The 14,313-nt window shown below is 38.7% G+C and overlaps 1 protein-coding gene across 2 annotated transcripts in view; it reads right to left on the bottom strand.

Annotated features, from left to right (window-relative positions):
* Positions 1-14,313, bottom strand: part of rsrc1 (arginine/serine-rich coiled-coil 1) — a 496,637-nt gene that overhangs the window by 257,734 nt on the left and 224,590 nt on the right. For both annotated transcript variants that reach the window (XM_051923328.1, XM_051923327.1), the window contains one exon: positions 3,163-3,199. In XM_051923328.1, the coding sequence (XP_051779288.1) occupies positions 3,163-3,199 (37 nt within the window). The remainder of the gene's footprint in view (positions 1-3,162; positions 3,200-14,313) is intronic.

Here is a 14,313-nt window from a genome sequence, read left to right as displayed (position 1 = left end):
GTTCGTAAGTCGGATGTCCGTAACCTGGTGATTACCTATATATTATGTATATATATATATACACACACACACACACACACACACACACACACTGTGAGGGTCGGCCGGCATTCCAGTCCAGCCAGGACGTCCCCCAACTGAAAGAAGCAGACTTTGCAGGACACTACATCCCCCAGAACACTAGATGGCAGCTCCCCTGGATAGAAATGGCTCCTTGGATTCCCGCAGGGCAGCATGGGACATGGAGTCCGTATCCTCAGCCCTGTTGGGTGCCGTGGGTGCCACCCGGGGGAGCTCACCAAGAACCAGGGAGATATTACAAGGACGTCAACCCGGAAGTGCTTCAGGGTCACGAGGACAGAAACCTGCAGTACTTATGGAGCAATTAATAAAAGAAGATTGCTTGGTGACCCGGAGAAGAAATACTTCCGGGTCAGAGACTTTAAAAAGGACTCTGGGAAACCCCAGCAGATCGAGCTGGAGTTGGGTGGGAGTGAGACGGAGCTGCTGTGAGTTGGAGGATTGGATTGTTGTTGTTGTTATTGATTATTGTGATTATTTATTGAAGAATTGTGGAAGGTGCTGTGCTTTATGCACTTTATAGAAGAAATTATTAAAGATTATTCTTCTGTGTTTTACATGTGTGTCAAGGACGTCTGCCTGGTGGGTTCAACAGCGACCCCTAGCGATCACAACACATACACACATACAATTCTAGAAATTATAGATAGTACTGTGTATGTTATTGGTAAGGCTTGTGGTCAATAGTACAGTATTAGGAGCTGAAGTGGGGGATCCAAAACATATATGCAGAGGTCCTGCACCCCTAACCTCCACGAATTATCTTCTTCTATAATACGCTACCGTGGCTGTTCGTTTGTCTGTCCAGGATTTTAAATCACCTGTAGCTCGCAAACCGTTTCACCTATTAACTTAAAATTTGGTACACATATACTACGTGATGTCTACTATCTGCTTTCGTGGTGATGATTTTATTACTCTTTTTATTTTTATTTTATATTATTGCAGAGTCAACTCTCGGCAGTGCGCAGCAGGGCGGCCGTGCGGCGCGTGCGTATGTGCGCTGTTCTCATTCTCTACCACCTTCGCTAATCATTCTTGAGGCAGATTGAAGACTCAAGTGGCAGATTAAGTGAAAAATTAAAGAAAACATACTAAGTAATTGCAACACAAAAACTAACTTAATCAGTTTTAACGCGAAAAGATGCCGACGAAAGGAGAAGCAGCAGGCCGCTAGGGTGGAGTAAAGAAGAGCTGCTCAGGAAGGAGCAAGCACATCAACCTCTGAGCAAACGAATGCTAAACGTACAGAGAAAGAGGATGAATACTATGAATGCTCAAGTCAAGTGTATTCACTGCACATTATCGTGCAGTGTGCCGTTACTGGTAAGGGATAACTGCAGATGCTTGTTAGTTATATCTTCCATTCATTTTCTTAACCTAGTGATTCATGACAGGGTTGCAGAGCAGCTGGAGCCTATCCCAAGAATCATCAAGAAGGTGTCATTTCCTTGTATATAAAAATCCTACAAATTAATTAGGGTATTCGTAATTTTTCAAATGAATGAACAGTATACTGGTATATGTTGTATATATAAGAATATATGAGGCTACACCAATACTACTTTTGACAGCAAACAGTTTCAGTCCATGTCACAACAAACAGAAAAGGATTTTATAGATTAAGGTGGAAATTTCAACATGGGTTTTAGAAAGAATGAAATGTGATTATCATACTTTAACATATGTACATAGTAAAGTTATTCACTGATTTTACTCATTGACAATTTTGTTTCAGTAACACAAAATAAATGTTTAATCAATACTATTAAAAACAAATTAAGCATTGTTTACAAGACTTTTGTTATTGTTTATGTCTATGCACTCATACAGAATTAGCCCTAAAGTAGGACTGACTTTGACCGCATTGCTATATATCATCCATCTATATTCTTGCAAATGCCGACTGCATCTCAGTCAATCCCACATTATTCACAAATATGCTGTATGTGAGATCCCTGCTTTCATAACATTTTAGTTGCTAAAGTGACAAACACTTTAGTGCCTTCAAAATAAAACAAACTCTGTTAATTTAATCTTTACCAATTGCTTTTTACCAATGAAATAACTCACTTTTAGCAGCTCAATTGTGTCCCAGTGAGAATGGCCTGCTGGTAACACATTAGATATTATATCATGAGACTAGTCTCTCTTAAACTTCCACTTCAAAGAAGAGTTTAGAGCTATGCCACCGAGTGCCTTGTGAGTATTGACCAGAGAAACAGCTTAGTAAGGAATTTCTAATCATTTTTATCTGCCATAAGTAAAGATTTTATCTGTTACATATCTGCAGAATTAATGTAAAGTCTCCACTTTCTTGTATGAACTGAAAGTATGGACTACTCACCGTTTATTGCACTTACAAAACAGAAACAAAAGCATATTTTTATTTCTGAACTTGCATAAAAAACAGAAATAACAATAGGCATTTATTTAATTTTTTTACCTTAAGTGCAGCTTGTTTTACATAGATACACATATATAAACATACACACACACACATATACATGTATATATAAATATGAATACGGTTCTTGTATATTTATTCTGGACAGATATAATGAGAAAATAAACAAAAAAACAAGTGACCAACACAAGCTTGCATCACTGAAAAACCAACACATTTTACCAAAAATAAATACATATTTGGAATTAATTAATTAATGAACTATTAAACATTTTACAGTACTCAGACTAAAAACAAACATTAATGTACTATAAATATCCTACACTTTACACAGCTCTAACACAGAAATTAATAAGACATACATCAGGTACATACAAATTAGATAACACTTTGAAAAACACTTATCTTTTTGTTAATGTATCATCAGTTTGAGGATTGCAATGCCTTTTATCATCTTTTACATCAAATAGTCATTTAAAACAAAAATTAAAATTCCCTTGAAACGATGAGATAAATGAAAGTGTAAGTGCCTTTACAGAATAAAAGTAAAGTTGACCCTCTGGGAAAAGTGTGGCTTTTCTCAAATCAAGGTATTCAAAGCTTATTCCACCATGTTCATTTAGGATGCAGATATCAAAGATGATGCAAATGCTGAAGAGAAAATTAGAACTTACCAGATGTTCTAATCCCACTTTGATGTTTCCAGCACTCCTGTAACAGAACAACAAATTTCATAAACTGTAATTTTTTTTTTAGCAGCTGTCTTATACAAAATGAAAAGACAGAGTCTTCTGTGAGATTATTTTTTAATCAACAGCACTAGCTATTTACAGTTCTAATAAAATTTCAGCAAAACAACCTTATTTCTTTGTTCATTACACAGTTAATGTCATATTGCCATGACCCTAAACTGCTAATTTATGTAACAGTGATAATGTCTTTATCAGCTGTAAAAGGACTGGAGGTCCAAGATGGAAAACTTAACATCTTCTAGCTGCTGTTAATGAGAAAAAATAAAGGCACAGATTGGTATGGGTAATACACAATATACCATTATGATCACTATAAAAACATTTTTTTACTTTTTTTTTTTGAATATATGTTTAGCTATTATTATTGTAAAGCACTCTGTGCTACTTTCATTTATGACACTGTCATTTATGTACAACTTTTTTTTTTAGAGTGCCTTGAAAATGGTCAGTCACTATGAACTTTACAGAGGTAACAAAGGAGTAAATTAGATGACATTATTCATTAAATAACCTTGCTTAATCACAAAGATTGTAAATATAAAAGCAATTAACAACAGTATAGACTCTGAATCCTTAAAATAAAAGATTTTGTTCTTATGAAATTTAAAGTATTACCCTAAAAATCCACAAAATTCTACTGTAATAAAATAGAAAAAAAATCATCAAACACATGAACACACTCATGAACAACCTGGACCTGCCAGTTAATCTAAAATGCCCATCTTCAATATTATAGAAGAAAAACTTACACAGACATGGGGAGAAAGTGTGGACTCCATATAGACAATGACTGGACACAGGACAGGATATGTACCCAGGACCGCAGATCCTTAAGACGCAAACTATAATAAAATGTCTTTTAAATGTGTAATGTTTTAAAAAATGAGAAATTCCACATTACCTCACTGAATATAACAGTTTTTTCCTAAAAAGTGCAAGAGTTTGGAAGTAGTTGACTTATGATTTTGAACAAGCCAATTTTTCCTACAGGGCCAGAGAACAGTTTCTGGCCTCACTAAGAATTGGGTATACATAAAATAAAGGAACCATGGTTGCCATAATATCTTCTGACTAGCAAATAAAATATTTACCATCTATTTCCAAATAATTACTTCAAGCATCCGCAACGATGCTTGGTAAAGTATGAATAATTGATAACAATCACAATACACCTTACAAGAATCCAGAATAACACAGTTTACTTCCTTATTTTTTTCTGTAAAATACTTACTACTCATATGTTTAAGGAATTTGTTAAACACTAATCAGATCTACACGTGGATAAAATGTTGACACAACAACGTAGAAGCAATTACAATTTCATGCTATTTATGTGTTGGGGAATGGTCATGATTACAGTGCATCCGGAAAGTATTCACAGCGCATCACTTTTTCCACATTTTGTTATGTTACAGCCTTACTCCAAAATGGATTAAATTCATTTTTTCCTCAGAATTCTACACACAACACCCCATAATGACAATGTGAAAAAAGTTTACTTGAGATTTTTGCAAATTTATTAAAAAAAAAAAAAATTGAGAAAGCACATGTACATAAGTATTCACCGCCTTTGCCATGAAGCTCAAAATTGAGCTCAGGTGCATCCTGTTTCCCCTGATCATCCTTGAGATGTTTCTGCAGCTTAATTGGAGTCCACCTGTGGTAAATTCAGTTGATTGGACATGATTTGGAAAGGCACACACCTGTCTATATAAGGTCCCACAGTTGACAGTTCATGTCAGAGCACAAACCAAGCATGAAGTCAAAGGAATTGTCTATAGACCTCCGAGACAGGATTGCCTCGAGGCACAAATCTGGGGAAGGTTACAGAAAAATTTCTGCTGCTTTGAAGGTCCCAATGAGCATAGTGGCCTCCAACACCCATAAGTGGAAGAAGTTCAAAACAACCAGGACTCTTCCTAAAGCTGGCCGGCCATCTAAACTGAGCGATCGGGGGAGAAGGGCCTTAGTCAGGGAGGTGACCAAGAACCCGATGGTCACTCTGTCAGAGCTCCAGAGGTCTTCTGTGGAGAAAGGAGAACCTTCCAGAAGGACAACCATCTTTGCAGCAATCCACCAATCAGGCCTGTATGGTAGAGTGGCCAGACAGAAGCCACTCCTTAGTAAAAGGCACAAGGCAGCCCGCCTGGAGTTTGCCAAAAGGCACCTGAAGGACTCTCAGACCATGAGAAAGAAAATTCTCTGGTCTGATGAGACAAAGATTGAACTCTTTGGTGTGAATGCCAGGCGTCACGTTTGGAGAAAACCAGGCACCACTCATCACCAGGCCAATACCATTCCTACAGTGAAGCATGGTGGTGGCAGCATCATGCTGTGGGGATGTTTTTCAGCGGCAGGGACTGGGAGACTAGTCAGGATAAAGGGAAAGATGACTGCAGCAATACACAGAGACATCCTGGATGAAAACCTGCTCCAGAGCGCTCTTGACCTCAGACTGGGGCGACAGTTCATCTTTTAGCAGGACAACGACCCTAATCACACTGTTGCTACGGTTCTGCCTTTGTCCAGAAATGACTCCATAAGCTTTATGACCACAGACTCGGAAAGTCTTTCTCCCGTGGGACGACTGGGATCTTTTCCTAAATAAGGAGTGGCATTGCACATGTACTTTGTCTCCAACAGACAACTTCTTCACGTCACTTTCGCTGGCTAATAGACTGCTGCACCGCAATACAGCTCTGCTTGGCACCATGAATAAAGTGCGACGGGAACTTCCACCTGCAGCTAAAGTCAGTTCAGTACACGAACAATTCTCCACGCTGGTGTTTAGATCTCCCAGTGCCATGCTGACAGTGTATGTGCCCAAAAAGATGAAGTCTGTCTGCATTCTCAGCACAATGCACCATGATGTGGAGATTGGGCAAGATAAAAAAAAAAAAAACAAACACGGTCACAGACTACAACGACATGAAGGTATGCTAATGAAAAAAATATTAGTGTGACGAAGTATTCTGGTGCTCTTCTGGTGATAAAATGATTTCTTCAAAATGTCACATATATTTGTCTTTCTTTTTTCCCCAGCGTGGCGTTGACATCATGGACCAGAAGGCGCGTGCTTGTTCAGTGCGCACAGGAACACGCAGGTGGCCGGTTGCTGTGTTCTACAACATCCTTGACCTAGCAGCGATGAACGCACACGTACTGTATAAGGCATGCACGGGGTCCGCTGAGAAAAGAAGAGTGTTCATGGCTCACCTTGCAGAGGAACTTCATCGTCGCTTCTTACAGGAAAAGGCGATGGAAAAAGAAAAGGTGATACAGCCATCAACAAACTTCCGTTCTAAGACCTCAGCTTCCCCCAGGGAAGAAAGTACAGTGTCAGGTGCTCATTCACTGTAATAGGAACCATAGCACAGAGAGGTGTGTACACTGCAACAAGTACACATGTCGTAAATGTAGGAATGGCGGACCTTGGGTGTGTGGGAACTGTTAATATTTGAATGTGATGATTTTATATAGCACGGATCGGAAATCAGCAGTTCTTAACATTGCACCACGCAAGCTGTTGTATCAACCACCAACTGTAACTTGCTTTCTTTATTCTTCGGTTATAGTCTTGAATAAAAGTGCACTTTTATTTATGTGAAACCAGCTGTGTCAGATGGGGTTGTATGGATTGATTCTGAATGCGACTGCAAGAATGAAAAGTGAATTAAAAAAAAAAAAAAAAAAGCTAACCTTTACCAGTATCATAAGTTACACCGGCTGTTACAGACTGAAATCAAATTTATGTTGTTATTCTAAAATTGTAAGAATAAGAGCAGCTCATTTTTCGAAGTGGAGCCGTGCGGGATCGAACTCGCCACCCTCTGATTCCCAGTCAGGGGCTGATACCATTACGCCACCGCGGCGGTTGTAGTAAGAATGTCAATGTGGCATGCTAACGCGGCTTTTTTTTTTTTAAATTTTTTGAATGAAAGCGCACGTGTTCTCTTATTTGTATCTTTTGTGAAAGTGTTTCTTTGATATATGGACTTCAGGCTTCATACGTTATATACTGTAGTTTATGCCTACATTTTGTCATTTACTATTAGAATATGAAAAACGTTTCTGTTTTAAAAATGTGTTTGCACAGCCTACTATAGAAATGGAACACACATGAAATGCGTGTATTCCAAATAACGCTAGAATTATTTCCACTCTAAAACTCCACTTCAATCCCAGGTAATCAAATCAAGGCAAGGCTTGAGCTAGGAGAGAAGTTCGTTCTAAGTCGGTGGGGGGATGGAATAGCTGGCTGCTAGTAGCTTTTGTTTATCAGTACATTTAGATGACAAAGGACTCTGGCGGAGAGGTGCAAACGGATTTAAGACGCGATTTAAGGTGGGACAGATTTACGAGTTTTTTCGTAGGCTCTGGTAATTCTAGTGTTAAGCAGGGGGACACGTCTGGCACTGCAGGATTTGAGTCCCTGGCGGCGTAGTGTGTTACTGATGGTAGCCTTTGTTACTTTGGTCCCAGCTCTCTGCAGGTCATTCACTAGATCCCCCCGTGTGGTTCTGGGATTTTTGCTCACCGTTCTTGTGATCATTTTGACCCCACAGAGTGAGATCTTGCGTGGAGCCCCAGATCAAGGGAGATTATCAGTGGTCTTGTATGTCTTCCATTTTCTAATAATTGCTCCCACAGTTGATTTCTTCACACCAAGCTGCTTACCTATTGCAGATTCAGTCTTCCCAGCCTGGTGCAGGTCTACAATTTTGTTTCTGGTGTCCTTTGACAGCTCTTTGGTCTTGGCCATAGTGGAGTTTGGAGTGTGACTGTTTTAGGTTGTGGACAGGTGTCTTTTATATTGATAACGAGTTCAAACAGGTGCCATTAATACAGGTAACGAGTGGAGGACAGAGGAGCCTCTTACAGAAGAAGTTACAGGTCTGTGAGAGCCAGAAATCTTGCTTGTTTGTAGGTGACCCTATTTTCCACCATAATTTGCAAATAAATTCTTTAAAATCAGACAATGTGATTTTCTGGATTTTATTTCTCATTTTGTGTCTCATAGTTGAGGTATACCTATGATGAAAATTACAGGCCTCTCTCATCTTTTTAAGTGGGAGAACTTGCACAATTGGTGGCTGACTAAATACTTTTTTGCCCCACTGTATCTATTCAAGAACGTTGAATTTTAGATCGCGGTAGAAAAAAAAAAGCGTCAAGAGCTGATAATGAACGTCGAGAAAATGTAAAATTGACAAAAAAGAGCTACCTACAATAATAATCATCAAGAACAAACAGAATCTTTCAATAAACAAAAAAGAGAAAAATATCCCGAACAATACGTGAACAGAAATTCAAAAAAACAATGTTTAAGTTTGTTAGAGGACAAAGTAATTAATATTTTTTTTGACGAGCCATTAATGAAATTTTTTTAAATTTATTTTTTATTATGTTTTATTATGTTTTACTTTTTTACTTCTATTTTTACTTTTTATTATTCATTGGTATTTAAAATAGACAGCTGTAGTGAAATACTTAAGTAACTGATTTTCTATCTATAATAACTAAGGACCAAACCGTCTTCCTCCCGCACTCCTCATACTCTTGTAAATGCCATCTCTTCAAATACAATCACTTTCTCTAAAATGTCCCTGGGGTCTGGCAAATGAAGTGAGCAGGAGGCTTAATCCCCTAATTGTAAAATATAAAAAAATGCCTGTATTGTGATTTCATTCTGCAATATAAATTATAATATTCTCTTGTTTTGTAACTGAAGTTAAATCTAGAATCATATTCCTGTTGGCAAAAACGGGTCAACTTATTACATACAAAAATACCCTTGACTCAATTCATTCAAATTGAAACTACATGAAAGGATTTCAAATATCACAGCAGTTTTTCATAGCAGGACTTGGAATACTTAGTTATGGTACTGTCCTTAAAAACCACATTGGTATATAGTATAAAGTTAACTTTGAATGACACTAGCCATTATGTTTGAAGAAGGGCTCACATCTTAAGCCAACAGTTGAGATTTGAATGTGCTACACAATAAACTAATTAATCAAATTCTCTCACACATTTCTCAAGCAAAAAAAATATATATGCCAGCCTTTGTCATTTTTTCTAATGGTCTTCTTCACAGTTCATGCAAGATTTATATTTCACATAAGCAATGTACACTTCTCCTCACCTATACATAATGTAAATATTTTCAATTTCCCTTCAGTTTTATGTGTGTGTAACTGTGAAGTATACATCAGACTTAAAAGTGCTCCTGACAACCAATCACCCCAGCTGAAAAGGAGGGTGGAGTCAAGCTAAAATGGTGCTTTTTAATTTGAAAATGAAAAGGCTGTTCTTTTTCATTGGACACAGTGAGGTCCATTTCATTGATAACAGGTGAAGTTATAAATCAAAAAGCAGAAATAGGCCATTCCTGAAAGTGATTTGCGAAGTCAAGATTTCACTCTAAAATATTTTGCAATGTTGCACAGCATGTTCAATTTATTTTGAATATTTAAACTACTACACCCATTCAGTATAAAAGCTGAATATGACCATGATAAACCTAGCATACAGAGTGCCAGAAAGCTCAATTTTCATTTTACAATGCTAGCAAAATGAATGTTTCAAATCTAACTCTTCAACATTGTGAAAAACAAAATGAACCCAAAGCTTTAATTGACTTTTATACCGAGCATATTAGAATCTATAGTATGAAGATTCAGATATTTCAGAGTGTGCAACACTATGGTGCAGATGTTTTATGAGTGTGTGGGTGCCAGTGCTATTTTTTTCAATGTGACGTGCTTGTGGGGGCAACATGAAAGTGGCAGACATTAAGAGGCTAAACAAACTAATTCAGAAGGCTCGTTCTGTGATAGAAGACAAACTGAAAAGCTTCTAAACTGTGGCAGATCAGAGAATGGTCTAGACTTCAGTCTGTTATTGAAAATGCTAACTTCGTTGTGTTGTGGTTCGATAGAGGACTTTTTTCAATAGTAGACTGACTAACATAAATGCTCCACTGAACGTCACAGGAAATCCTCACTCCCCACAGACATCAGACTGTACAACTCCTCTTCTGGTCAATTATCCACATTACAAGCTCTTTCTTTTTAATCTAATGGATCACTACATTTTCAACTACTTAGATGTGCAATAACTTGTCTGTGCTTCTCATGTGAATAACTTTTTATTCTCAGAATGTGCAATAATTTCACTTAACGTGCAATATTATTATGTGAAATACTTCAAGCTCAGTACTCAGTGCCGCAACGTCTGGCAGTCTGCTGGACCTTGCTCCTGGCAGTCATAAGAAACTGCAGATTCTTTTCGCTGGGTGACTGCTTGTACTCGGCGAGGGCAGCACACTTATTTTCAATGATGGGAATCATCACAGCTGACTTGGCCTTAAACCAGTCATGGCTCTTTGAGATCTTTTTCCCCAAAGGTAATAAAGTCTATGTGATGCATGGCATCCAACAGAATGTCCAGCTTCTGTGTAGCAAAGTCACCAGGCTGCAGGGTGCCAAATTATTTCCCAAAAAACTGTAAAAACTGCTGCACTGGTCGGGCTGAGACATCTTACTGATGTCAACGTGAGGATTCACTGTTTTCTAGTACAGTAGAGCTTTTTTGGTTGCAGAGCTCTGTGAGAACATCCAGATGGCTACCATAACAAGAAATATCAGGGGAATGTATGACGGCATTAAGAAGGCACTAGGACCAGCCCAGAGCAAGGCTGCTCCCCTTAAATCTTCCACTGGGGAAGTAATCACAGACAGAGGCCAGCAGATTGACAGATGGGTAGTAAACTATGCCAACTTCTACTCCAGTGAGAACACTCTGTGCCCCTCTGCTATTAACACTATTCAGCACCTGCCAACAATGGATGAGTTAGACACAGACCCAACTGTAGATGAGCTTAGCAAGGCCATTGACAGCCTGGTCTCAGGCAAGGCCCCAGGTAGTGATGGGATCACACCAGACTTAATCAAGAACTGTAAGAATACCCTACTGCTTTCACTGCATGAAATCCTGTGTCAGGGCTGGCAAGAAGGAACTGTACCACAAGGCATGAGGACTCTAAGATCATTACCCTCTAAAAGAATGCAACAACTACAGAGGTATCTCTGTATCATCTCAGAGGAATCACTGAAAAGACTTTGCCCGGGTCATTTTGATCCGCCTACAGAAGCTGGCAGAACGTGGTTACCCAGAGTCACGAGATGAGAGGTCAACACTAGACATGATCTTCTCCCTTCGCCAACGTCAGGAAAAATGCAGAGAACAGCAGATGCCCCTGTATGTTGCTTTCACTGACCTTACTAAGGCGTTCAACCTGATCAGCAGAGATGGTCTTTTCCAAGGCTTTCTAAAAGATTGGTGGCCTGCCAAATTTGCAGAGAATGACTGAATTCTTCCATACCAACGTGAAAGGAACAGCACAGTTCAACGGCAGCTCCTCCAAACCCTTTGACATTTGCAGTGGTGTCAAACAAGTCTGCATTCTAGCTCCAACACTCTTTGGGATTTTCTTGCTATGGTCCTGAAATAGGCCTTCAGCATTGTGCAAGAGGGATTCTACATCCAGGCTAGATCAGATGGCTGGCTTTTCAACCTTGCCTGCCTCAAAGCCAAGACAAAGGTATGAATTGAAGACACCATCGACAACTATAAACATGATGTCGTCCATCAGTTCACATACCACGGCTCCACCATCACTGACAATCTCTCCTTAGATACTGAGATTGACAATAGGATTTGGAAGGCAGCTACAACACTTGCATGCTTCACAACTTGAGAGTAGTCAAACCCCAAGATTGACAGTGAAGACAAAGACAGCAGTGTACAATACATACTGTACATCGTCAGCACGTTGCTATATAGCAGTGAGACTTGGACCACAAATGCCTGTTAGCTAAGAAGACTCAACACCATTCACCTGAAGTATCCACCATATTCTGGGTATATCCTGGCAAGACAAAGTGTCCAGCACTGCGGTCCTGTCCTGTGCAGGCCTTCCAAGCATGTACACCCTTCTCAGAAAACAGAGACTGCGCTGGCTGAGCCATGTCCATCGTATGGAGAACGTCTGCATCCCAAAAGACATCCTTTACGGAGAGCTGGCATCTGGAAGGAGAACCACTGGCTGCCCACAGCTGCAATACAAGAATGTCTGCAAGAGACATGAAGGCACTTGACATAGATACTGAGTGCTGGGAGGGCCTTACAGCTGACTGCATGAGGTGGAGAAACACCCTAAACCAACACCTCAAAACTGGGGAAGAGAAGCTGATGAACATAGCAGCAGATAAGCAGGCACGCAGTAAGAAGCATATGAACTCCAACAAACCAGATTCTGCACATGGGTGTGACTTCTGCAGCAGGGTCTGTCACTCTAGCATTGACCTCTTCTGCCACATGCGATACTGCCCACGCCGAGTAAACAGCCAGGACAAATAATAATAATAAAATAATAATAATGTTATCAACATGAATGAAGGAGAATGTATCACCCATGGTCAGCCTTGACCAACGGAGGTCTACTACTTCAAGCTCAGTATTCCATTACTGTCTAGTATACTTTGGATTTTGTAAGACACGCACATGCATAGTATTTATTGTATTTCATTACCATGTACCTGCAGAGTTTAGTGAATGATTATTTATTGTACATTATTTTGATTTTTATATTCTGTTTATATTTTTATTTTACATGCTTATTTTTACACTTGCTCTTAGAGTTACCTGTGCTTATGTCTATGTGTACAGTTGCAACATAAATAATTCCCTCGAGATTAATGCAATTTTCTGATTATTGCTAACAATTATTGGTTGCCATAGTTCCTCTAACAAACACAAACAAAAAAAAAATTCACAGGCCATTTAAATCAAGACAGGTTGGAACAAACTGTTCAGAAAACCATCACAGGATGTTTAGAAGCAATATCTTTGTTATGTACATACCAAATTTGAAAAATACTTAAGTTAAAATGCAAACAAACAAATGCATAAAAAACCTGATATGTATCAAAGTCTACATAAACTATTGCAACAAAAAACATTACAATATATTACCATTTCTTTCCTGACCTCTACCTATGAGATTTTATTATCTCTCCAGAATATAGTGGCGCATATTGTGAGGAATGTAAACTTCAATCACGTCAAAACACCACAGTTAGTCCCTTATACTCAGTAATTCACCAGAGCACTGCTCCAAGAAGTAGCAGCAGGGTTACACTCTTCCAACGTTATTGCTTAGGTAAAACAAATGGAAATGATAAAAAGCAAAACTGGACTGAAAAAAATGCACATTTTCCAAACCTGAAAACTAGCAGTATTGACAGCTTATCATTTGCTCACTCCCCATTTGCACAAAACTGGATAGAAGAAGACAAAGAAAACTTTGTATTTATATACTGTATACGTATATATATTTTTCAAAACTTCAAAGTGCTTTACATAAAGAGGGGGGAGCCACTTCAACCACCACCAATGTGCAGCATCTACCTGGATAATGCGATGGAAGCTATTTTGCGTGAGTAAGCTCATCACATATTAGTTATTAGGTAGTGATGAGATGAGAGAAACAGTTACACAATTAGAGACAGGGGATGATTAGCAGGCCAGAATGACCAGGCCATGATAAACAGCACAGTGACTTGTGTGCTGCAAAGGACAAAATCTCACAGAGAACAAGTAAATTTTGAAAGTTAGCACTTACTTGCTTTAGTATCACAAACCTGTAGATTTTCTATCTTGCTGTGATCCATGATTATTCTGTCAGGTGTACAGACATTAAATATATCAGTTACGATGTTTTACTCTAGTGTGCCATTCACCAAACTGCCTAACAGTTTCATATTATTCAAAAGGCTCATGGGCAATGAAAGTAACAGCACTAATCCATAAATAAGTAGCACTTAAATGGTCTGATCCCCTATACGTAATATGTACAATATGAGTAACTTCCTTTTAAATGCATTTTTCTCATGCTTGCAAAATATGTAACAATGTACTCTAATTAACAGCTACAAATAGTAATTGTTTACTAAACATTTTGAATGTGTCAACAAGCAATATGCCTATATTTATGAACTATAACTG

This window comes from Erpetoichthys calabaricus, chromosome 2, assembly GCF_900747795.2.
Source record: "Erpetoichthys calabaricus chromosome 2, fErpCal1.3, whole genome shotgun sequence".
Taxonomy (NCBI): Eukaryota; Metazoa; Chordata; class Cladistia; order Polypteriformes; family Polypteridae; genus Erpetoichthys; species Erpetoichthys calabaricus.
Note: the sequence above shows the minus strand (reverse complement) of the source record. Positions and strands in the feature narration are given on the sequence as shown.